Source organism: Eulemur rufifrons, chromosome 24, assembly GCF_041146395.1.
Source record: "Eulemur rufifrons isolate Redbay chromosome 24, OSU_ERuf_1, whole genome shotgun sequence".
Taxonomy (NCBI): Eukaryota; Metazoa; Chordata; class Mammalia; order Primates; family Lemuridae; genus Eulemur; species Eulemur rufifrons.
The window spans coordinates 4,746,287-4,768,525 of NC_091006.1; the positions used below are offsets into that span (position 1 = coordinate 4,746,287).

The 22,239-nt window shown below is 53.7% G+C and overlaps 4 protein-coding genes across 8 annotated transcripts; 3 read left to right on the plus strand and 1 right to left on the minus strand.

The window, feature by feature from the left end:
• The first annotated feature begins 34 nt into the window (after positions 1-34).
• PSENEN (presenilin enhancer, gamma-secretase subunit) lies at positions 35-1,432 on the plus strand. Its single transcript, XM_069457293.1, has 4 exons — positions 35-182; positions 309-465; positions 883-987; positions 1,181-1,432. The coding sequence occupies exons 2-4, from the start codon at positions 405-407 to the stop codon at positions 1,318-1,320; spliced, it is 306 nt and encodes a 101-aa protein (XP_069313394.1). The 5' UTR covers positions 35-182; positions 309-404; the 3' UTR covers positions 1,321-1,432.
• A 1,075-nt stretch (positions 1,433-2,507) lies between these two features.
• LIN37 (lin-37 DREAM MuvB core complex component) lies at positions 2,508-7,488 on the plus strand. 4 transcript variants are annotated; one of them, XM_069457222.1, is made up of 9 exons: positions 2,508-2,656; positions 5,173-5,248; positions 5,439-5,489; positions 5,791-5,820; positions 5,901-5,986; positions 6,073-6,239; positions 6,969-7,109; positions 7,196-7,269; positions 7,362-7,488. In XM_069457222.1, exons 1-9 carry the CDS (start codon positions 2,623-2,625, stop codon positions 7,441-7,443), a joined length of 741 nt encoding a protein of 246 aa, XP_069313323.1. In that variant the 5' UTR covers positions 2,508-2,622; the 3' UTR covers positions 7,444-7,488. The 4 variants fall into 4 exon arrangements, with proteins under 4 accessions (XP_069313323.1, XP_069313321.1, XP_069313322.1 ...); XM_069457220.1 differs by having other exon boundaries at positions 2,609-2,656; positions 4,249-5,248; XM_069457221.1 differs by having other exon boundaries at positions 2,609-2,656; positions 5,079-5,248.
• A 903-nt stretch (positions 7,489-8,391) lies between these two features.
• HSPB6 (heat shock protein family B (small) member 6) lies at positions 8,392-10,624 on the minus strand. The gene is made up of 3 exons (XM_069457224.1): positions 9,819-10,624; positions 8,769-8,891; positions 8,392-8,660 (listed from the first exon to the last, which is right to left on the minus strand). Exons 1-3 carry the CDS (start codon positions 10,014-10,016, stop codon positions 8,493-8,495), a joined length of 489 nt encoding a protein of 162 aa, XP_069313325.1. The 5' UTR covers positions 10,017-10,624; the 3' UTR covers positions 8,392-8,492.
• A 577-nt stretch (positions 10,625-11,201) lies between these two features.
• PROSER3 (proline and serine rich 3) lies at positions 11,202-14,824 on the plus strand. 2 transcript variants are annotated; one of them, XM_069457743.1, is made up of 7 exons: positions 11,202-11,230; positions 11,989-12,064; positions 12,374-12,576; positions 13,404-13,531; positions 13,637-13,740; positions 14,404-14,486; positions 14,582-14,824. In XM_069457743.1, exons 1-7 carry the CDS (start codon positions 11,220-11,222, stop codon positions 14,811-14,813), a joined length of 837 nt encoding a protein of 278 aa, XP_069313844.1. In that variant the 5' UTR covers positions 11,202-11,219; the 3' UTR covers positions 14,814-14,824. The 2 variants fall into 2 exon arrangements, with proteins under 2 accessions (XP_069313844.1, XP_069313845.1); XM_069457744.1 differs by lacking the exons at positions 11,202-11,230; positions 11,989-12,064 and having other exon boundaries at positions 13,640-13,740.
• Positions 14,825-22,239: the final 7,415 nt, after the last annotated feature.

Consider the following 22,239-nt stretch of genomic DNA (forward strand, 5'->3'; position numbering starts at 1 on the left):
CTCCCTGCAAAATTACCAACGGGCGTTCTCGAAGGCGCATGCGTGCAGCGTTGCTTCATTTAAAAAAAAAAAAAAAAAAAAACAACAAACTACAAACTCCAGAGAAACCTTGGGCATCTCGAGCAAACGTCCGTAGTTGAGAGTAGCCAAGGCATCCCAGCCGGAGGAAGTAAGCTCCACTGGTGAGTTGGGGGTCGTTTCGCGCACCCCAATAAACATAAAAAGCTTAACCCATCCAGCCGATGGGGGCGGGGGTGCCCTTGTTTCAGCAAACCCACCCTTAAATTTGTCTCGATTTGTCGTAATAGGGGCGTGGTTGTTCGTGATCCTCGCATCTGTCACTTAGTGTCAAGGCTTGGGTCTCTCCACTCAGACCCTTGGGACGACCCAGCTGCGGCGCAGCTATGAACTTGGAGCGGGTGTCCAATGAGGAGAAGTTGAACCTGTGCCGGAAATACTACCTGGGTAAAGGCCAATCCTTTAGGGTCCCTGAAGAAGAAAGGAACCTGGACTAGAGCGCCCGAGGGAAGAGGCGTAGAGTCTGGATTCTTGGGTCTACGAGATGAGGCAGCTGGGAACACTGATTCCTGGGTCTGAGCAAATGGAGGGCCCAGGTCCTGAGGAAGGAGGAAGCTGTGGCCTTAACTTCTGGGTCCCAAGAGAGGAGCAAGGTTGGGGGACGGACTCCTGGATCCTGAGAAAAAGTGGTTGAGGAAGCAGATTCCTGGATCCCAGGGAAGAGCCAGAATTCCGGAGCCCCTGACAGCAGAGATCTCCATTTTAACTTGGGTGTGGGAGAGTTTTCTCCAAATAGATCTTCTAAGTGGGAGTCGGGGAAGATCCTCATTGCCTTAGGACCCAGTGTGTTTTTTTTCTCCCTAGGTGGGTTTGCTTTCCTGCCTTTTCTCTGGTTGGTTAACATCTTTTGGTTCTTCCGAGAGGCCTTCCTTGTCCCAGCCTACACAGAGCAGAGCCAAATCAAAGGCTGTGAGTCTAGGGTGCAGATTAAGGGTGGCCAGTGGGTGGGGAGAGGGGGAAGCAGGGACCCTTGGAAGGGAGGGGTGGGGATGATGGTGGTTCCAGAATTCTGGGGCTCTATGGGAGAGAAGAGAGGGCCAGTCTGGGGGAGTCCAGAGAGCAGCTGGAGGCCACCCCTACTCACTCCTGTTCCCCATTACAGATGTCTGGCGCTCAGCTGTGGGCTTCCTCTTCTGGGTCATTGTGCTCACCACCTGGATCACCATCTTCCAGATCTACAGGCCACGCTGGGGTGCCCTAGGGGACTACCTCTCCTTCACCATACCACTGGGCGTCCCCTGACAACTTCTACACAGACTGGAGATCTTCCCATTCTCCCAGAATAGGCACCTTTGCCCTAAGACTTGTTCCCATGTTTTCTGCTGACATCCCCCAATAAAGGACCCTAACTTTCCATATTGACTTCCTGGGATCTTTTGGAGGTTGAAGCATAAAATGATTAACATTCAGAAATATTTATTGAGTGCTTACTTTGTGTTACACATTTTGTGCATTTTTTCCATTGAATGCTACTCATAATCCTCTGAAATAGAAGCTTTCCTGCTCAGGAACCCTATTTTATAAATGAGGACCCAAGCAAGGAGTAGTGCTTCCATTTCTAGGGGCTGTTGTCCTGCACTGGTAGTTGTGAATCCGGAAACATGACTTCCTACCTGGGCCTCAGTACTCTCATCAGAGATACAGATCATGATGCCACCTCCTAGGATTTATCTGGCCAGGACATATGTGGTAAATGGAAGTTTCTCCATTCTCTGAAGAAAGCATTTTCTGCAGAAATAAAAGTACTCGAGAGCTTGCTCAGAGAATCCTTCCTTGGCCATCCTATTTAAAATTCAGACCCCATCTTGACATTCCTTATGTCTCTTTCAGGCTATATTCTTTTCCTATCACATTTCACTTAAAATGTTTACTATTTATCTTTCCTTCCTCTAAAAGATAAGCTCCATTAGAGCAAAGATTTTTGTCCGTTCTGCTCCTGGCAGTGTCCCCAGTGCCTGGAAGAGTGCCTGGCACACTAATAAATATTCACTAAATGAAGGAGATTGTGCCTTAAAAGAGATTAACAGGTAGATGGCACCTAGAGAGTGCTCAGTAAGAGGAGACCCAGTCTAACTCCCGACTGGTCTCCATAGCTAAATTGGGGTTATTCAAACATCCTAACATTGCAAGTCCCGAGAAGCCTCTCGATTCCCGATTCTTCGCCGCCCACCGTCCCCCGCGCGGCGCAGGCGCCGTTGCTCCGGGTGGGTCTCGGGACACAGAACTACACCTCCCAGGAAGCGGGACGATTGTCGGTTTGTTTCCGGAAACGGAGCCCCAGGAAGGTGGGAGGTAAAGCCGAGAGCCGCCTGCGGCAGCTGTCAGTTGGTCAGAGTTTGAGATTGACGGCTGCAGTGACTAATGGGGACAAGCTACTGCCCTGGGGGCCTGTCCGCAGAAGTAGAAGGGAGGTGGCGGTGGCGGTCGCGGCCGCGGCTGGACGCTGCTCAAGGCGGAGCATCGGCCTCACGCGACAATTACCCTTGATCTCTACCCGCCCGCCTTCGGCCTTGATTGGAGCTGGCTAGACCCCGGACCCACACCATGTTCCCGGTGAAGGTGAAAGTGGAGAAATCAGGTGAGGACCCCGAGGTCGGGGACCTGTAGGGGAACACCCGGGTGTTCAGGGTTTGGGAGTCCCGAGGAACAGGATTATCGCGAAAAGGGGACTCCGGGACTGCTCCCTGCAGCCCACTGACTTCGCTGCATCAGGCACCTGGAGTTTGCTGCCACCTTCGTACGCTCCCGGTCTGTGCTCGAAGTAGCTTTGAGGTTGGACGGTGGGGGCGCGGGCAGTGTGGCACGGTAAGACGCGGGGATCCCGAGCCGGTAACTCCGAGAAGGGCTCTTGTCTTGGCTCCACGTCGGTTTCCCCATTTCCAGCAGTGGTCATGGTCAGGCGTTGTGCCGTGAGCCTGAAGTACAGGGACTCCTCTGATCTTCGTAGTCACTGTGTTTCAGTAATCTTGGCAAGTGGGAATTGTAGTAGATGGGGAACCTGAACTCAGAAGGAGGAGGTCATCTTGGGCTGGGGCAGAGCTGATGGGATGCCATGCCTGGCATGGGAAGGGCAGTGGGAAGGGCACAGAACCCAGACAGAAAAGATAATAGTAAAGCGATGTAGAATGTTTGATGGCATAGGTGTTATTAAAATAAAACAAAACAGAAGCTATGGCTATCAGGAAGGTGACAGGTGAGGGAGAGCCATGCGGATAGGTGAGGGAACAGCTTTGAAAAGTCCCCGAGGGTGGGAGCCTTGTCTGGCATGTTCAGGGAACAGCAGGGAGGCCGGTGTGGTTGGAGCAGAGTGACTGAGGTGGGGAGTGTGAGAAGACCGAGGCAAAGATGTGATACGGGTAGGGGACAGATCTTGTGGGCCCAGGTGAGGACTCTGCCAAGGGAGGGTTTTGAACTGAGGAGTGAGTTAATAAAGGTGCCCCCCCCCAAATGCCAAAAGAAATTGTGGGTAGAAAAGTGACCTGGAAAGGCCCTGATCACAATCGATGGTGGGGGGGAGAGCTAGGCCTGTGAACACCAGGCTGGGGAGTGCAGACGCTGCCCCTGGGCACTGCGGACTCACGAAGCGTTCTAGCAGGGAAAGATCAGGGTCAGATCTGGTTTTATTAGGAAGAGTCCCCTGGCCACCTGGGGAGGGTGGATCAGAAGGGGAGACTGAGGCAGGGAGCCCAGGGAGAGGAAAGGTCAGGACCAGAGTGGGCAAGGTAGGAAGGGAGTGTGTGGGAGAGGGACTCAGGAGGCCGAGGGGACAGGCCATGGGGTTGGTGGGCTGGGGTATGGGAAGGAGAGTGGTATCTATGGCAGGGTGCAGGGAGGGACTGGGGGACAGTGGAGCCACCCTGGAGAGGTGGTTAAGGAAGAGGGTTAAGTTTAGAGAGACACTGAGGCCAGCGTGGGACCCAGTGAGTAGAAAGAACCTGGGGGATGTCCAAGGAGAAGTTTCTAAGGAGCGGTGTCCAGGAGGCCATGGGATCCCCAAGTCTGGGCTTCAGGAGAGAAGCTGGGCCTGAGGACAGAACTATGGACATTATCCATACCCTTGGCACCTGCCCAAGGCTCCTTGCTACCATCTCAGTGGCCCCTATCCTCCACCTTCACCCTGTCTCTCCTCTGAGCCATGTTGGGAATCCCTGTGTCTCCTGGTCACCTCAGGAAGTCCCAGGACTGGCAAGGCATGTCCCCAAGTACCCCCCCAGGCTCTGAGCAGTGGGGCCAGAGCTCCTGCCGGTCGGAAGGAGTGAGCAAAGGTGAGAGGACAACATCCGCAACATCACCGCTTCCTTAAGTTCTGTGTTGAAGGGAGGCAAACCCACAGGCTGACAGGGCCAGTTAGAGTCTGTGACATGCAGGAAGGTGAGCCTAGACCTCATTTCTGAGAAAGAAAAATCCAAAAAAGGATATTTTAGGGAAATCTCCCAATTTCTAAATGCCGTCAGCTCATTCAGATTTAAAATAACACCACTGCCTCAGCCCAACAAAGCAGGCCCTTGGAGGGCAGATTCTGTCCCCATTTGGAGCCTCTGCCTTATAACTTCAGCTTTGGAGCCAGACAGCCAGGGTTCAAATCCTCAGCTCAGCAATTTCTTCACCCTGTCACTTTGGGCAAATAGCCTAACATCTCTGTGCGTCAGTTTCATCATCTGTAAAATGGGAATAAAAATCGTCATCTACTTCCAAGGGTTATTGTGAGACTTCAGTGGGTTAATACGTGTGGTGTGCTTAGAACAATGCCTGGCACATAGTAAGCACTTTGTACACATTACTTACTATTTCTCCATCCTGTTAAGAGGTTCATATACAACATGAGCTTATTTAAACCTTGCAGCAGTCCTAGCAGGTAGGTATCATTGGGTAGACCCATTTTCAAGATGAGGAAACAGGCTTGGTAAGGTAAGATATTTGCTTTGGTGGTCACGTGGGACAGCCCTGGAACTCAGCTTGTGCTCATCACTTCGGTGTCTCTGCCTGCTATACCCTTTCAGCGTGCCTGATCCTGGCAGTAGGATTGGCCAGGGCGGAGGATATGCATGCCCTGGGACCTGGGAACTAACTCCTGTTGGTACCCTCCTCACCTAGAGCTGGAGATGGCCAAGGCCCGGAACCAGCTGGATGCCGTTCTACAGTGTCTGCTGGAGAAGAGTCACTTGGACAGGTTGGGACCTGGTCCAGCGCCGGGTCATGGGGCTGGGGGCCCTGCAGGTTGGATTCTCTGATCCTGAGAGGATCTGGGTGGGACCTCAGAGGCTGCCCTGGGGAGGAAGGTGCCCACTGGGGAGGCCACACGATGCCTTCCCACTTTGGGCCCTGGGAGCCCTGAGCCAACAGTTCTCTTTTGCTACCAGAGAGCGTCTGGATGAAGAAGCCGGGAAAACCCCCTCAGACACCCACAATAAGTAAGTCTTTGTGATTGGATCTGGATCGGAGAGTTTGCGGGGGGAACTGCTTCCCACATCCAAGCCCTGACCCCTCTGTCCTGTGCTTCCTCTGTCACGGTCCTTACCACTCTACATATGCAAAGACCCTGTGGCAGAAGCAGCTTAGGTCTCCTCATGGTTGACACCTAGAGCCCTAGGGGTGTAGGTGGATCCATGTGAACATCTGAGGCTTGATGCCAGGATCCCCTGGGTGCCCTTTGGGGGGTTTGAGCAGGGGTTTCCGAGGGTCAGCCTGCTTACGCCCTGTCTCTGCCCACAGGGATTGCTCCATCGCAGCCACTGGCAAAAGGTAAGGCAGCAGGGGCCCTGGCCAGCGGACCAGAGGTTCCCACCCCCACCCTGGTGCTGACACTCCTCCTCCCCACACAGGCCATCTGCCCGCTTCCCCCACCAGCGGAGGAAGAAGAGAAGGGAAATGGATGATGGGCTGGCCGAGGGAGGGCCACAGAGATCCAGTGAGTAGACAGTGGCCCCAGAGGGTGAGCAAGAGCCAGGGGGTTACATGAAGATACTCACATACCTCCCACCCCCACCACCCCAGACACATATGTGATCAAGCTGTTTGACCGGAGCGTGGACTTGGCCCAGTTCAGCGAGAACACACCACTGTATCCGATCTGCCGCGCCTGGATGCGCAACAGCCCCACAGTGCGCGAGCGTGAATGCTCACCCAGCTCACCGCTGCCCCCATTGCCTGAGGATGAGGAGGTGGGATGAGTGCTGGGCCCCAGCCCAGCAGCCAGAGGGGGCAATGGGACAGGCTCAAGGGACCCTCCCCTAAGTTAGTGGGGTAGCGTAGACAGGCACAGGTCTCTGTGTCCCTCAGATGAATCCCGGATCAGAGGAAGCACACAGATGTGCACTCTTAGGCTGAGGATATGGATGGAGGTACCCAGGGCAGACATACATGGCTACCTAGCCTTGGGGGAGAGGGAGCAGGGTTGCCCTGGGCAGACAGGCTGACTTCCAAGATCAGGGGTTCTTGGTGCAGACAATTATGGCCACCTGGTTGGGGGAGCAGATGGAGACCCCCCTGGGTTGGGCAGGGGATGTGTAAGCCATCTGGCCTGAGAGGGTAGACAAGGGTCCCCAGGACAGACATATATGATTCTTTGAACTATGAAGAGTGGACAGGGGTCCCTAGGGGACACAGATGGGACCTCCTAGACAGGATTCCCTGAGACAAGCAGACATGACTCCCTGGGCAGGTGTAGATGAGGAAGCCTGGGCTGGACAGGAGAAGACAGGCTTACCAGACCTTCCCCCCGGGCTGGTTAAGGTGTCTGCCCTTTAGACTTGACTCCTCTAAACACAGGTTCCTTGGCAAGACCCTCAAGTCTTTTGTTGCTGGGAAAGGCAGGGGGGATGAAATTTGTACTATTCCCAGCCCTCTGCTCTAACTCTTTTGGGCCTGGTGTGGGGCCCTTGTGTCCCTAGGGTTCAGAGGTCACCAACAGCAAGAGTCGTGATGTGTACAAGCTGCCTCCACCCACAGCTCCCGGGCCACCTGGAGATGCCTGCAGATCCCGAATTCCATCCCCACTACAGCCTGAGACCCACGGCACCCCCGATGATGAGGTGGGTATGCAAGGCTGGCCTGGGGTTGTGGCATATGTCGTGGGGCTTGGGTGTGGGCACTCAGCCTGGCCTCTCTGTCCACGCAGCCCTCCGAGCCCGAGCCTTCACCCTCCACACTCATCTATCGAAACATGCAGCGTTGGAAACGCATCCGCCAGAGGTGAGCGTCCCCCAACCTGCTTACCGTGCACCACCCCCCTACCCCGCCCCGTGGACTCTTGAAATTGCTGATTCTTCCCTCTACCTCCCCAGGTGGAAGGAGGCATCTCATCGGAACCAGCTTCGTTACTCAGAAAGCATGAAAATTCTACGGGAGATGTACGAGCGACAGTGATGCTCCCAGGTCCCCCCATCCCAATAAACATCCCCTGACTCCACACTGGCCTCTGCTCCGGCCTCATACTTCCGGCCCAGACATAAAGCAGTTGGCACAGCTCTAGCACATTTATTGGGGGAGTGAGCCTAGGTAAGAGTGGGGGGATGTGGCGGCAGGGAATTCAGAGAGGGAGACAGGTTGTGGGGAACCAAAGAGTGGTTGCTAGGTTGGGTCTTGGAGGGTAAGAGGAGTGTGGAAGGTGGGTTGCCAAGGATGTCTGATTGGAGACTTGGTTAGGACAAAGGGACTGGGGGATTCTGCTTAGAGTTGGGGAGGGGGCCTAGGACATCTATGCAGAGTTGGGGGGTAATAGGAGGGTATCTGTACACTCTGAGGCTGGGGGTTCTGGTTGGCCTGGGATAGGTGTCCAAGGGTAGGGGGTCAGAAAAGGGTTCAAGAGTCTGGGGTGGCCAGATAGGGTTTCAAGTTGGAAAATGGGCTGGGGGAAGTGGAGTGTTTGGTTGCAGGGGAAGGACCCAGAGTCTTGGGAACCAGGCATGGATGGTCTGGAGTGGGCGGTCTGTATAGTCCAGGACATTTGGGTGTGGGGGGATTATGCCCGATTGGCCTAGGGTTGGGGCAGGGCTGTCTGCACCATAATCTGGTGTCAAAGTGGGGAAGGGATGGAAATGGTGTGTGGGGATGTCCTCATACAGAAGTCAGAAGGAAGTAGAGGAGGTAATTCTCGGGTGGGGACATATGCCAAGAAAGTAGGGTCTGCGGCGATGAGAGACTGTAGGCTGAGGGTTAGGGTAGTGCTTGTAGGGTCTGGAAGCTTGGGAGAGGTCGGGGTGGGGTCTGAAGACTGGAAGGGGTGTGCAAGAGAGGGGTGTCTGTGGAAGGGTAGGTTATCAAGGCAGGGTCTAGGGTGGAGGGGTCAGGGCACTATCCGGGATTGGGTGGGAGGAAGGCGTTGGCGCGCTCGGGAAGTCTGGCTGGGTGGAGTCAGATCGGCTCTAAAAGAGGGAGCCCAGGGCGGCTCCCAGGATTCAGGAGCTCCCAACCCCCTACTTGGCGGCAGCCGGTGGCGGCTGTGGGGCCTGGGCGGACGCTGGTGCGGCCTGGATGGACAGGACGCCTTCGGGGGACAGCGCGGACGTTACGGCAGCCGGATCCACGCCGGGCGGCAGGCGGTAGCGACGGTGGAACTCTCGCGCTATGAATCCGTGCTCATCCTGGAGGCGAGAGGCGTGAGCGGCCCCGCCCCTTTCCGTGGCGCCCCGCCCCTCCGGCCTGCCCGTCGCACGGGCCCGACCCGGCCCCGCCCCCATCTGCTGGCTCACCGGGCGCTCCTCGTGGCGCGCATGCACTTCTACGTGTTCGCCAACCACCTTGACAGCTATTTCCTCTGGGGAGAAGTGCTTCACGTCCAGCAGCACCGAGAAATGCCCGGGGTCCGTCGGCACCTGCGCACAGCCCGTGCGGGGCGGGACTGTCATCTGGCGGGTTAAGGCTCCTGGGACCCAGGAAGACCCCACCCCTGTCGGTTCCGGTACTGAGTCCTCTTTCCTACTCGATGTCACCGAAGACCTCTTCAAAATAACTGGGATCCTCCTCTCACCCAGAGTGATGAGGCTCCCTTCCCCTGCAAGGTCAGGGACCTCCGCCCCACAGGGTGAAGAGGCCTGTCCACTCCCTCCCCCAGTGTCAAGGACTCCACAGTCACTGTGCCCCTAGGACACTGAGGCATTCCCCAGCTCCATTCCCCTCTGAGCCCCTGGGGCCCTTATCCCCAGCCCCCGCCAGAAATCGCCAAGTTGCTCATCCCCCCTGTCTATAGAATCAATCCTCCTTTTGCCCTCCCACTCGTGTCCCGGGACTTCCTGCGCTCTCAGCAGTTGCCAGTACCCTGCCTCCATTTTAGAGTAGCCAGGCCGCCTTCCTCAAGTCGCAGGACCCTTCCCCCCTCTCTACCACTCCGGGAGGTTCACCACGAGTAGGCTCCTATCTCTCCTCCAAGACAAACAACGTTGCAACCTCACCACCTTTTTCAAAATTCCCTGGGTCACCAGCCTCCTTCAGAGTCACCAAGACTTACCCTTAGAGTGACCACCCCCACCCTATCAATGACTCAGCCCTTCTACCCACCCCTCCCCCAGCTAATAAGACACCCACCCAACCCAACCCACCCCCCGCCCCCGTGACAGGGACTTCCCACCCGCTTCAGTGACCCAGCCTCTGAGATTCCAAACTCAGGAATTCTGCAAGCCCCTCTACGTGGCCGAACTGTCCACCCTGCTGAAAGTCAACGGACATTCCCTCACCCCCCTCAGGCGACCCCAACCCCCAGCACTGGAAGCAGTCGAGTTAGCCCCTCCCCCCAGGCCTGGCACCTGGGCGACCGGCAGCGCCACGCTGGGTGCGCGCAGGTAGTAGGGGGCGAGAGAGGTGGGGCAGAGCGCAGCCAGCTCGGCCTCGAGCAGCCCCTCGCCGAAGCGCTGGTCAAAGAGGCGTCCGGGCGCCGAAACTCCAGGCACCGGGGCGGAGGCTCGGCGCAGCCAGGACGGCTGTACAGGCACCGGGATCTCCATCGCTCCGCCGCTGCGGTCCTGGGCGCTGCAGTGCCCCTGCCTGCGCAGACGCCGATTTATAGTGCACCCTGTGCTGGCCCCTGGGGGGGCCGCCCGGGGACACTGGGACGGTGGCCAGACCCGGCCATTAATAGAGCCTTATATAGAAACCCCAACAATGACTTGGCCATTTATTAAGCGCCTGCTGGATGCGTGGCAAAGTCTGCCAGGAAGGTGTCGTTAAGATTTCCCAGTTTCCTGAAGGGGAAACGAAGGTTGAGGGAGCAGAGTCTTGCGGGTGTGGGGAGCACAGCGCGGCAGCTGGGCCCCAGGGCCTGAGCGGCCCACTGAAGAATTTCCAGGCCCTTTAATCCACGCCCGCCCCTCTGGCAGCTCTGAGGATGACGCAGATGGAGGGCTTAGGAGCAGATTCCTGGAAAATGCAGTGGCCAGGCCAGGCTGTCAGAAGGACACAAAACAGACCCTATGCTCGTCCTCGGCCAGGCCTTGGGCCCAGGCCCCCGGCAGCCGGGCCTAATTCTGTGCCTCTGACTCAGCCTCGGGCGCGCAGCGGCCAGGGGGCGCGAGCACGAACAGTCCAGGCTGGCCCCCGTGGGCCGCACTGGAGCCCGAAATAGCTTATTTTGATCCCGCTACCTGGGCCAGGAGCCCAGGCTTGGCAACCGACGCAACCAGCTGCTCTGCAGCAAGAGGGAAGGGGCTGTTAGATGACCGTCGGGACGGCTGACTGGCCCGGCCGATGGCGGAATGGCGGCTACGGAGGGGATGGACTCCCCCGTCGTCCGCACACCAGAAAGGATGGTAGTTCGATGGAGTCGGGAAGAAACCACCGCGGCAAGAAGGAGAGTCGTTGGAAAGCGAGACTGAAGCAAAGCGACGGTGCTTCAGTCACCTCCAGACCGCGTGCCCAGCCTCGGATCCTTCCCATTGGTCCACGGTCTTGCCAATCATGGCTGCAGGTTCTCCAGTCAACACGCTCTGTCCGGCAGGCAGGCGTTACCGCCAGTCGTGAGACACCTCCTTTTGGTCACTTTCCAGTTACTTTTATTTTCCCTTCTGTCATTGGTCACCTTGGCCCGCGCCCTCTTTCGCGGGCACGCCCAGATGGGGGCGGGCCGACAGGGCATTGCTAGGCGACAAGGATGCGCGCGGGGCCTGTCCGGTGAAAGAGCGGAGAAGGCGGAAGTGCCCGGGCAGCTGCGGATGGACCCAAGGTGAGGCCGCTCCCGCTTTCAGGGACCACCGGAGGCCCGGGGAGGACCAAGGGTGAGAGCAGCACAGCCTAGGGACCAGTTTGCTCCGGTCCGGAGTCTCTCGGGCTCAACTGCTCTGGAACTACAACTCCCAAGATGCCCCACGGGCTTTGGCCGTTCCAGTCTCAAAATTCACCATCCCAGGGTACCCTGAGCGTCTTAAGTTCCTCTCTGAGTGGCTCCAAGGGATTCTTTCCTCTAAAGATGTTCAAGGGCAAGTTGGGAATTTTCCCCAGACACCCATGGGTGTTGTCTGAACTTTCTTGCTTAGGCGGAGTCCAGGGAATCATGTGGATTGTAATCCATCTGCACTTCTAGTGTCCCCAAGGGTGTATGGGAAGCGTACGGTAATAGAGTCTAGTTGCGGTTCTTGAGCTCCACTTCCGAATCACCTGGGACGCTAGGAAAGATACGGAGGTCTAGCCCCGCTTCCAGATATTCTGATTCTGTTGGTCTGCAGTGGGAGCCACGCACCTGTAACTTTAAAATGCCCCTCCTAGACTGGATTCAGGGTTGAGAACCACCGGCTACCAGTTCCTGGGTTCTCCACTGCTCCAAGAGCTCACGGGAATCACATTTCCACCATCATTGTCTTGAATGTGCAGCGGGGGCTTCATGGGGAACCACGGGAATTGTCTGATTCTGCCCTCCTTTCCTGTCCCCTTCCCCAGGGTTGTAGTGATCATGCTCTGCCTGCCCGCCCCATTTTCCCCTTGCAGCCTGCCAGTTTTCTCCATCCCAGACAGTCCCTTTGGAGATGCTCCCCTGGGTGGAAGCCACAGCTGGTGCTCCAAGGTGAGGACATCCCACAGAGAGTGCTAAGCATCAGCCGATAGCAAGGGAGTGGCCACTAAAGGGTAAGAAAACATGTGATCTGAGAGATAGGGATGAGAGATTGAGAGACAGTCCCTCCTCCCCTCTCACGGCCTTGCCCTTGTCGGATCTCTACCACCTGGCTCCCCGTCACGGCTCCACTCACTCTAGATTGTTGCCATTGTGGAATGTGTTTACGCTTCTCTGGACTGAGGCTTCACATGTGTCTTCGTTCCCCAACAGGGATGACCCTTCAGACCTCACTTTTTCTTGTGCTCTCCCCTGTCCTAGACCCTGAGCCCATCTAGGTCCCAGAGATCCAGGCTCCCACAAGCTCCCAAGGCTCTAGCTGCAGATCCTAACTCCCCTGAGCTGTTTGAGGAGTCCTGGCCATCCAGTTCAGGGACCCCTTCCCCACCCAGTACCACTGAAGAACACATGGGGGCCTCCCCACAACCCACTCTGATTGACAGCGGGGACTCCGTGGTGGCCAAGTGAGTACCAGTAGCTCTGGGGGGAAAGGAGAGTTTGGGTTAGAGGGAAGGAGAAGGCATGTCGTAATAATTATCCCAGGCAGAGCTGTTTGTGCAGCGCTCTTTTAGGACCAGGCACTTCATGTGTGTTATTAAGAGCTCTGGAGCTACACTGCCTGAGTTCAAATCCCAGCTCTGCTACCTACTCTCTGTATGCTCTTGGCCTCAGTTTCTTTATCTCTAAGTTGAGGATATTAATAGCACATATCCCCTAGGGCTGTTTTGAACTTTCACTGAATTACTATATGTAATGATCTCTAACAATGCCTCTCACATAGTGAGCCCTTGGATTTATAGGATACAGGCTCAGCTGCTGTAACCAAGAGTCCCATATTAATTACGGTTTAAACAAGATAGCATTTATTTCTCCCTCACCTATAGTCCAGGCAGAAGCAACCAGGGCTCATATGGGAGCCTCTAGTTGAGGTGTCAGGGGCACAGGTTCCTTCTGTCTTGTTGCAGTCCCATCCTTAGGTGTTGTCCTTTCCTTCATGGACCAAAATGGCTCCCAACCATGTCAGTTTTCCAGAATCACATCTCCTCACACCCTGTTTGTCAAGAACCTAGTCACATGGCCACAAGCCCCCGGGGCACCTGGTAAATATAGTCTATAGAAGAGTGGCTATGTGCCCAGCTAAAATTTACATTACTGTATAAGAAAGGAAAACAGCTTGAAGGACAGCTACAAGCTCTGCTGTGGTGCTTGATAAACATTGCGTATTGTGATTATTATTGTTATTATTTGTGTCTTCTCACTCCACTGACCTCCCATCCCCTGATGTTCACAGGTACATAAACAGGTTCCGCCAGGCTCAGCCTGCAAGCCGAGAGGAACGTCAGCCTGCAGGCCCAACTCTAGCTGACTTCTGGTGGCTGCGGCCTGAGTCTCCAGACCCCAGCAGTCAACTTGCAGCAGGTACCTCCTTCAGTCCTCACCCCACCTCCTTCCAGCCTAAAACCTTTCCTGATCAATGCCCCCAGCAGCCACTCCTGGCCCTCATAACTCAATTGGGCTTCTCAGCAGAAGCCAAGGAACCAGAAGGAAGACACCATACAGCAGTCCCAAATCCTGCCAAGATGGCCAGTGTATCTGAGGCTGTAGCTCCCCTTCAGGAAATAAAGCAGGTGACATCCCCAAAACACTCCCTCCCTTGTGGGCCTGAACTCACAGCACTAGCTCTGCAATAGAATTAGAACTGATCCCAATTCAAGGAAGCTTAAATAGAAAAGGAGTATTTGTTAGCTAATGTAACTGAGAAATCCAGAAGTGGATGCTTTCAGGCATGGCTAGATCCAGGTGTTTGAACATTGTTGAGAGAAACCCAACTCTCTCGGCTCTGTGTTCCTCTTTGCTGGGCTCAATCCAGGCAGGCTTTCCCCTCACAGTAGCCAAGATGGTCCCCAGTGGCTCTAGGCTCCCATCATACTAACTCAGCTACTCCAGAGGAAAGTGGGGGCTTTTCCAATAGCTCCATCCAAAGTCCCAGGGCTCACTCTCATTCACTCATCCTTGAGCCAGTCATTGTGAACCAGAGGATAGAACTTTTGATTAGTCAACTCTGGTCAGGAAGGTGGGATCTATCCTTCTCCAACACCAGTGAATTGCACATAAAATGTGCTCCTGAAGAGGAAAACTAGGTCTCTTCTCTGAGGAGGAGGAGCAGATTCTAAGCTGGCATGTGAGGGTACCAGGTAGGGTACAGACCTGCACTCCAGGCCCTCTGTCCAAAGCCCCGTTCCCAGCAGTCTTTGCGGTGGGGGCTGGCCTCTGACCCTCTCACCCTGCAGAAGCTCAACACGTGGAACTCATCTCTGCTGGACCTGGAGACACTGAGCCTACAGAGCAGAGCTGCCAGGCTGCTGAAACGCAGGTGCCTCCACTCCGTCATCCTGCCTGCTCCTATAGCTCTGGGTGGCCCACTGCCTCTGAGACCTCCACTGCCTCACTTCTGCCTTCTCCCTGCAGCAAGGCCTCCACCTCCTCCTCCTCCCTCAGACCCAGCGATGCCAGCACCTCCTCATTCCCAGTCAGCTCAGATGGCCTCTCTCCCTTCTCCATGAGCTTCACCCCTGACTCCGGCAAGGGCTCTGGCTCCACGGCACCTGGTAAGTGCTGGGAGGCAAGTGTTGAGGACAGCTCTGTCACCTACCAGCTGAGTGACTTTGGGCCTCTCTGGGCTTTGCTTCCCCAACTGTAATACAGAGTTAATAATTGTATTCCTCTCCTGTGGGTGTTGTGAGGATTAAATGAGTCAGTGACTACATGGACAGCACCTAGCACAGGTCTATTAACAGTAGCTGTCATGACTATGACGAGTCTCCCATCCTCTCTGCAATTCTGAACACAAAGCTTTAGACTCAAGAGGTTTTTGCAAGTTTGGCATCACCCCGATTTGACAGCAAAATCTCACCTAAAGAACATGCGGCTATTTGTAATATACACTGATCTCATTTAGGGTGAACATTCATACTTTTTGCCGTATATATATTCTGTTGAACCATATGAAATTTTTGGTTCTGTAAGTGAAAAATGGTCCAGTTTTGAAAGTTTCATATGGTTCAACTAAACATCAATATGTTTGAGTCTGGTGTGCTGCCCAGACCCATGTGGATGCTGTACATACCATGTGACTTTGCTAAAACATACAAACTATTGAATTCTCAAGATTTCAGAGACAGGGGTAAGGACCTGGGTTATTGTTACTGCTGTTGTTACTATTACTCTGTGCCCAGGTCCTGGGCTGCAGTGGCACACAAGACAGATGCTATCCAGCATCACGGGGCGCCCATGAGTGAGGACAGGCAAGCACAAGTAAACAGAGAAGTGTACATGCACATTGTGTGATCTGCCCGAGGACTCTCCTGTCTGATTCTTCACTCTTTCCAAGCTTCATCTTTATTCACCTCTTCCTCCTGAGCCTCAGTTTTCCAGTTGGTAAAGTGGTGATAAAACTAGTTCATGGGTTGTTTTGCAGTTAAATTTTGTCTTTCTTTCCCTTCTTTCTTTCTTTCTTCCTTCCCTCCTTCCTTCTCTTCCTCTCTTCCTCCCTCCTTCCCTCTCCCTTCCCCTCTTTCTTTCTTTCTTTATTTTCTTTCCTTTTTAAAATAGTGATAGTGTCTCACTCTGTCACCCAGGCTGGAGTACAGTGGCCCAATCATAGATCACTATAGCCCAAAACTCCTGGGCTCAAGTGATCCTCCAATCTCAGCCTTCTGAGTAGCTAGGACTATAGGCACTCACCACCATGCCTGGCTAATGTTTTTTTATTTTTTGTAGAAAGAGGGTCTTGCTATGTTGCCCAGACTGTTCTTGAACTCCTGGCCTCAAGCAATCCTCCTGCCTCAGCCTCCCAAAGTGCTGGGATTACAAGCATGAGCCACCACACCCAGATTTAAATTTTTTTCATTCAGGCCGGGCGCAGTGGCTCATGTCTATAATCCTAGCACTCTGGAAGGCCAAGGCGGGTGGATTGTTTGAGCCCAGGAGTTCAAGACCAGCCTGAGCAAAAACAAGACCCTGTCTCTACTAAAAATAGAAGGAAATTATATGGACAATTAAAAATATACAGAAAAAATTAGCTGGGCATGGTGGCACATGCCTGTAGTCCCAGCTACTTGGGAGGCTGAGGCAAGAGGATTGCTTGAGCCCAGGAGTTTGAGGTTGCTATGAGCTAGGCTGACACCACGGCACTCTAGCCTGGGCAACAGTGAGACTCTGTTTCAAAAAAAAAAAAAAAAAGTTTCATTCATTCATTTACCAACATTGAGTCCTACGGTTTATGAGGCCCTGTGAGCAGGACTGGGGATTCCACAGCATACCAAGCCACTCCCACTGCTTCACTTGACCAGCCTTTAAAAAAAAGAAAGAAAGAGGTAATTGCTAAGAGAAGAAGGAAACAAACAGGGAATAGTAGGACTGGGGACTGTTGCCATTTTGAGTAGGGTAGCCAGGGAAGGCCTCACTAACCAGGTGACATTTGGGCAAGTGTGAAGGATGTGAGAGAATGCACCTTGTGATACACGAGGGAAGAGCGTTCCAGGCAGAGGGGACTGCAAGTGCCTTTTGCCAAGAGGGAGGTGCAGCCAGGGAGGGACTCTCACCCCGAGGGCCCTGATCTGACTCAGTTCCCTCTGGCTGAGAGTAGGGAACAGATTGGGAGGACAGGAGAACAGGGAGACCAGGAAGGAGGCTCCGGTGGGGTGAGTGGGGCTGGAGCAGGGTGAGGGCTGTGGGGGCAGGAGTGGGCAGATTCTTGAGCCTCCATCTTGTTCATTGCTGTAAACCCAATGTCCAGAACAGTGTCTGGCACCTAGTAAGAGCTCCATAAATGTTTGTTCAGCGAATGAAGAATGGAATGACAACAGGTCGAGAAGCCCAGGAGTGCCTTCTCCTCTGACTTTGCTCCCTTCCCCACTTCCCACTCCAGACAGGAGTTGGCATGTTGTCTGAAGAGCCTGTCTGGGAAACCCTCTGGTACAGTGCAGGGGGGGTGTGTGCAGGCTGATCACCCCGCCCCTGCCTCACCCTCTCCCCTCAACTTCCCCCACAGCAGCCCCAGCCCCAGCCCCGGGCCCCACCCCTGCTCCAGCCCCAGCCTCCTCCCGGGCACCCCTTCGGCCAGAGGATGACATCCTGTACCAGTGGCGGCAGCGGCGGAAGCTTGAACAGGCTCGAGCAGGCGAGGGTGACGGAAGCTGGGTGCCGTCCCGGACCCCTGCCCCCACCACTCGGGTGAGTCAGGAGAGAGGAGCCCGGGGGGGAGTTGGAGGAAGCGGGTGTCTGAGGTGGACTGAGGACCCTCTACCCACTTTCTCTCCCTCTCAGATCTCTCCTCCTATCTGTCCACAGACTTCCTATGCCCCTGTGGAGACCCTTGGTTCTCTGGGAACTCAGCCGAACTGCGTCCCACCGTGGGGCGGTGTAGCCCGGCCTGGTCCCCCAGAGGCCTTCTACGTGGAGAGGCCTCCTTTCCCCCCAGTGTCTTCTCCATACTTCTTCTGGGCTCCCAGCCCCCACGGATTCTTCTGGACCCCACAGTCCAGTCCCTGGGTATCTCTTGGGGCTGTTCCTCCCACACAGCCAGCCTCCACCCCGGCTCCCTCGGCCTCCGCCCCGGCGCCTCCGGCCTCTACTCTGGCGCCCCCGGCCTCCACCCCGGCGCCCCCAGCCTCCACCCCGGCGCCCCCCGCCTCTGCCTCGGCTCCCTTGGCCTCTATCCTCACACCCCCTGCCGCCCTCCAGGGCCCACCCACCCCTGAGCCAAGCAGCTCTGCCCAACCCAAGAGACTGGCCCCTAAGCCTCGGAGGGCCTGGCGAGAGGCTGCTGAGCAAGTCGCCACAGCTGGCGAGAGGCCTGGCCCGAAGCTCAGGGGCGCTCTGGGCCAGGTAGTGACAGCTAGGCTGTTCCCTGACAGCCTGGAAGACATGCCCCCTCGCCTGGAGGGCCCTCTTCTACCTAAGGCTAAACCTCAGAAAGCCAAGGCCATACACCCCCAAACCAGTGTTATGCCTCCTCGATCAGAGGTCATGCCCCCTCTATCTGAATCACAGTGTCAATCTAAAGCCAAGGCTGTGTCACCCCCAGCGGTGTCAGTGCTTTGGAAGAGCAAAGGCACTCCTTCCCCTGAAGCCGGGTATCTGCAGCCCAAGGTCCCACCCCATCAAGCTGAGGAGGCGTCCACAGTGACTAAGGCCACGCCCCCTCAAGCTGAGGAGGCGTCCACGGTGGCTAAGGCCACGCCCTTGCCTGCTGCTGACCACGCCCCCTCGGAGGATTTGCTGTCCCAGGCCACCCGACTTCTGGAGGCTGCTGAAGGTGAGCCACATGCTCCAGCCTTTCCCAATCTCGGTAGCGGTCCCACTTCCAAGAGTTCGGCCCCCTTAAGCTCGTTCATTTCTCCCTAGACTCTGATGGCAGTGAGTTCCAGGACGACCCTGTGCTGCAGGTGCTAAGGGCCCAGAGGGCAGAGCTGCGTCAGGAGAAAAGGTGACCCTTCATCATGAGGATCTACCATACTGGGCCCCTGAATCCTCTGAGACACTGGTTAGGTGCCCACCCCTCCTGAGCCCCTTCCCCAGAACCCTGTCCACAGCTCTAGACCCCAATTCTGAGCACATACCTCAGCCTCTGCTCTCCGACTTTTCTCCAGGAAAGTGGATGCCCGATTATCCTTCCTGTTGAACCCTGTGGAAGACCCGGGATCTCGGTCCCCTTCAGCCAGGTCGCCCCCTAGGTTCCCAAGGAGGCTGCTGCAAAGGGAAGGAGCCTCCCTCGAGGCCAGACGACTTTCAGTTGTATAAACTCTCTTTTATCCGATGAAACATTTTTTTCAGGTTACAGGTTATCTCTGAGAAAAGGGCTGTTCTGGAAAGGCCAAGGGTCGTGCCAATTTAAGGAATTCCTCCCCTCCCCCCTATGGCTCTTTCCTGACCACTGAAGAAAAATTTCTTTTCTGATCTCATCCTCCTTGGGGGCGGGGAGAGTTAAGGGTTCCAGGCAAGACTTCAAGCAAGACTAGGACTCACCTTCTCTGACTCTGAACTCAGGAATCCTGTCTCAGATGGGACCAAAGGAACTGTCCTCTGGGCCTGAAGCTACTAGAGTCATCAGAGTGTGGGACAATGGTCAGTCCACATCCTACTTGTGCCAGCAGTAGCATTTGGTGCAGCTGATCTGTCTCTCTTTGAAGCACTTTCTTCTGCTTCCAGAACACCTCTCCCTACCTCTTTTGTGATTGCCCCAGCATGTCAACTGTCACCTGTGCCAAGGCCCTGGCTTTGACTTCTCTATCTACACACACGCCCAGGTGCTCTTGTCTGTCTTAATGACTCTGAATCTCATCTCTCTTCTGATAGAGCCCAAATTTCTATCTCTAGCCTAGTCCTGGCCATTAAACCTTGGGCTCCTACATCATCACCATCTCCACCCAAAAGTCTAAGAGATGTCCCAAATTCTATAGGTCCTAAACTGAGCTTCCCGATCTTCCCCACTAAACTTTCTCCTCCCCACTTTCTTCAGCTCCATCCTTTGGGAGGCCAAAAGGCCTTAGGGTTGTCTTTGACTTCTGTCTTCTCTCTCACCCACAGTCAGTTGACCAGCGAATCCTGCCATCTCAACCTTTACATCTGTCCAGAATTCAACCCTTTCTCCCACCTCCACTGCCCTCACCTCGGTCTAGGCTATCACCACCTCCCATCTGGAGTATTGAAAAATTTACTGTTTCTATAAATGTATCTGCATACTCTTTAATACCATCAAAAGGAAGAAGCTATGTCCTTTCCTCTCGAAACTGGGCCCCTCAGCAAACAGAATGCAGAGGAAGTGGTACAATGTAACTTCTGAAGTTCAATTAGAAAAGATGATACAGTCTACCTGGTTTCCTCTCTCTCTCTCTGACACTTGCTTTAGAGTCTATGCAAAAAAAAGAAAAGCAGTTGCCATGCTGGGGAGGGGTTTAGGTTACAAAGGTATATTCATTTATCAAACTCAGTGAAATTTGTATGTAAGGTTTACCTCAAAAGAGAAATAAATATTGAATTCTAATTAAAGATATGTACACTGAAATATTTAGAGGACAGCATATTAATAGCTGCATTTTATGTTGAAATGCACCCAAGATTAGTTGGGCTGATGGATGAATAGAGTAATAGGTATGGGTGAGATAAAGCTAATATAGTAACATGTTAATAGTAGGATCTAAGTGGTGTCTATTGTAAAATTTTTTAACTTTTCTGTAGTTAGAAACTTTTCATAATAAATGATGGCAAATATATGATCAGGATTGTTTTGATATCTGTATTTATAAAAAAGAGGGGTTAGGATAGGTTTTTAGCTTCTGTATGGTACAAATATGGTAAATATTTATTTTCAGCCTTTTTAAACAAACCATACATTTAAATGAAATGCACAAGAAGGAAATAGCTGTTTAGATATAAGGAGAAATGAAAGATGTTTGTAATAACAAAACCTGATCTAGTTGGGGCATGGGTGGGGTCTAGAAGGATTCCTGAGGACGTTACACTTAAGCTGGGACAGGAGAAATTATCTAGTTGACAAGGGGCCATCCTAATTACTATTACTGGTTAACAAACCACCTCCAAAACTTAGTGCCATAAAACAATCATTTTATTATGCTTATGAATTCTGTGAGTCAGAAATTTGGACAGGGCATAGTTGGGGACAGTTTATCTCTGCTCCATGATGTCTGGGGGTTCAAGTGGAAGACTCAAAGGTGACAACAGCTGTGAGGTAGAATCCTCTGGAACTTCTTCGCTCACATTCTGGCACCAGGGCTGAGGTGACTCAAAGGCTGGGCTTGGCAAGAACTGTGGACTATAATGCCTATACATACCTCCATTGGCTTGGGCTTCCTGGAAGCATGGGTGCCTCAACATAGTCACAGCACAGTTCTCACTTGATGCCTCATGGCTCTATAGCTAGTCATTCCAGTGGGCAAGAAGAACTTTGGATAAGAAGCTACATTGCCTTTTATCACCTGGCCTTGGAAATCGCATATTGTCAATTCTACTATTCTCTATTGATTGAATCCTGCCCAGATTCATGGGAAGCAGGCATAGACTCCACCTCTTGATGAGAGGAGTGTCAAAAAATTTGCAGCCACGTTTTAATACCACCGCAGGGGGTGACGAGGGAAATACTCCAGGCAGAGGGAGCATCCAGTGGGAAATCCCTGCGATGGGACTGGGGTCAGCAGGTTCAATAAGCTGACATAAGTAACTACATTTACCACTCCCCCAGCACTCCCTTTCCCCAATCCCTGCTTAATTTTTCTCCATAGAGCTGATCACTTTCCAATATTTTATATTTTTAAATATGCATTTTGTTCATTGTCTGTCTTCTCCCCATAGATTTTGAGCTCCATTGAAAGTGGGGCATATTTTTCCCTGTTTTGGTTATTGATGTATCCACAAATTAAGTGACCAGAGTTTTTGAATGAATGAATGAACCAAGGGCATAGGTACCCTCTGAGGTGAGGGCCTTGTTGAGGATATGACCAATGAAGAGAGTCTTTTTGGAAAGGGCGTTGTTACGGTATTTTCTGGGCATGCTCAGTCAGTGCCAGGACGATTTTTGGATTGGCTTTATGCGAAACATGGCAATGTTCTGGCATTGTGGGCTAAACCTTTCCCTAGGAAAAAAGAGTCAAGACTGGAATGGTGGGTGGCTCACGCCTGTAATCCTAGCACTCTGAGAGGCCAAGGTGAGTGGATCGTTTGAGCTCAGGAGTTCGAGACCAGCCTGAGCAAGAGCGAGACCCCGTCTCTACTAAAAATAAGAAGAAATTATATGGACAACTAAAAATATACATAGAAAAAATTAGCTGGGCATGGTGGCGCGTGCCTGTAGTCCCAGCTACTTGGGAGGCTGAGGCAGGAGGATCGCTTGTACCCAGGAGTTGGAGGTTGCAGTGAGCTATAGTGACACCACCGCACTCTAGTCAGGGCACCAGAATGAAACCCCGTCTCAAAAAAAAAAAAAAAAAGAAAGAAAGAAAAAAGAAAAGGTCCAATGGGTAGGGCCAGGCCGAGTTGCAGAGTCTAGGGCTATGTCCCAGGCAGGGTGTCTGAGGCAATGAACAAACGTCCATGGGCGGAGCGTCCTC

What these genes read in the sequence shown, in the direction of transcription:
- LIN37 (XM_069457220.1), top strand. Translation starts at nt 5,124, where the DNA reads ATGCCCTGGGACCTGGGAACTAACTCCTGTTGGTACCCTCCTCACCTA. An exon ending in GAGAAGAGTCACTTGGACAG is followed by an intron (nt 5,249 to 5,438) that starts GTTGGGACCTGG and finishes TTTTGCTACCAG; the next exon opens with AGAGCGTCTGGATGAAGAAG. An exon ending in CCCTCAGACACCCACAATAA is followed by an intron (nt 5,490 to 5,790) that starts GTAAGTCTTTGT and finishes CTCTGCCCACAG; the next exon opens with GGATTGCTCCATCGCAGCCA.
- PSENEN (XM_069457293.1), top strand. Translation starts at nt 405, where the DNA reads ATGAACTTGGAGCGGGTGTCCAATGAGGAGAAGTTGAACCTGTGCCGG. An exon ending in GTGCCGGAAATACTACCTGG is followed by an intron (nt 466 to 882) that starts GTAAAGGCCAAT and finishes TTTTCTCCCTAG; the next exon opens with GTGGGTTTGCTTTCCTGCCT. An exon ending in GCAGAGCCAAATCAAAGGCT is followed by an intron (nt 988 to 1,180) that starts GTGAGTCTAGGG and finishes TCCCCATTACAG; the next exon opens with ATGTCTGGCGCTCAGCTGTG.
- HSPB6 (XM_069457224.1), bottom strand. Translation starts at nt 10,016, where the DNA reads ATGGAGATCCCGGTGCCTGTACAGCCGTCCTGGCTGCGCCGAGCCTCC. An exon ending in TGGCGCTGCCGGTCGCCCAG is followed by an intron (nt 8,892 to 9,818) that starts GTGCCAGGCCTG and finishes GGCTGTGCGCAG; the next exon opens with GTGCCGACGGACCCCGGGCA. An exon ending in CGCGCCACGAGGAGCGCCCG is followed by an intron (nt 8,661 to 8,768) that starts GTGAGCCAGCAG and finishes TCTCGCCTCCAG; the next exon opens with GATGAGCACGGATTCATAGC.
- PROSER3 (XM_069457743.1), top strand. An exon ending in GGGGACTCCGTGGTGGCCAA is followed by an intron (nt 12,577 to 13,403) that starts GTGAGTACCAGT and finishes TGATGTTCACAG; the next exon opens with GTACATAAACAGGTTCCGCC. An exon ending in GCCAGGCTGCTGAAACGCAG is followed by an intron (nt 14,487 to 14,581) that starts GTGCCTCCACTC and finishes TTCTCCCTGCAG; the next exon opens with CAAGGCCTCCACCTCCTCCT.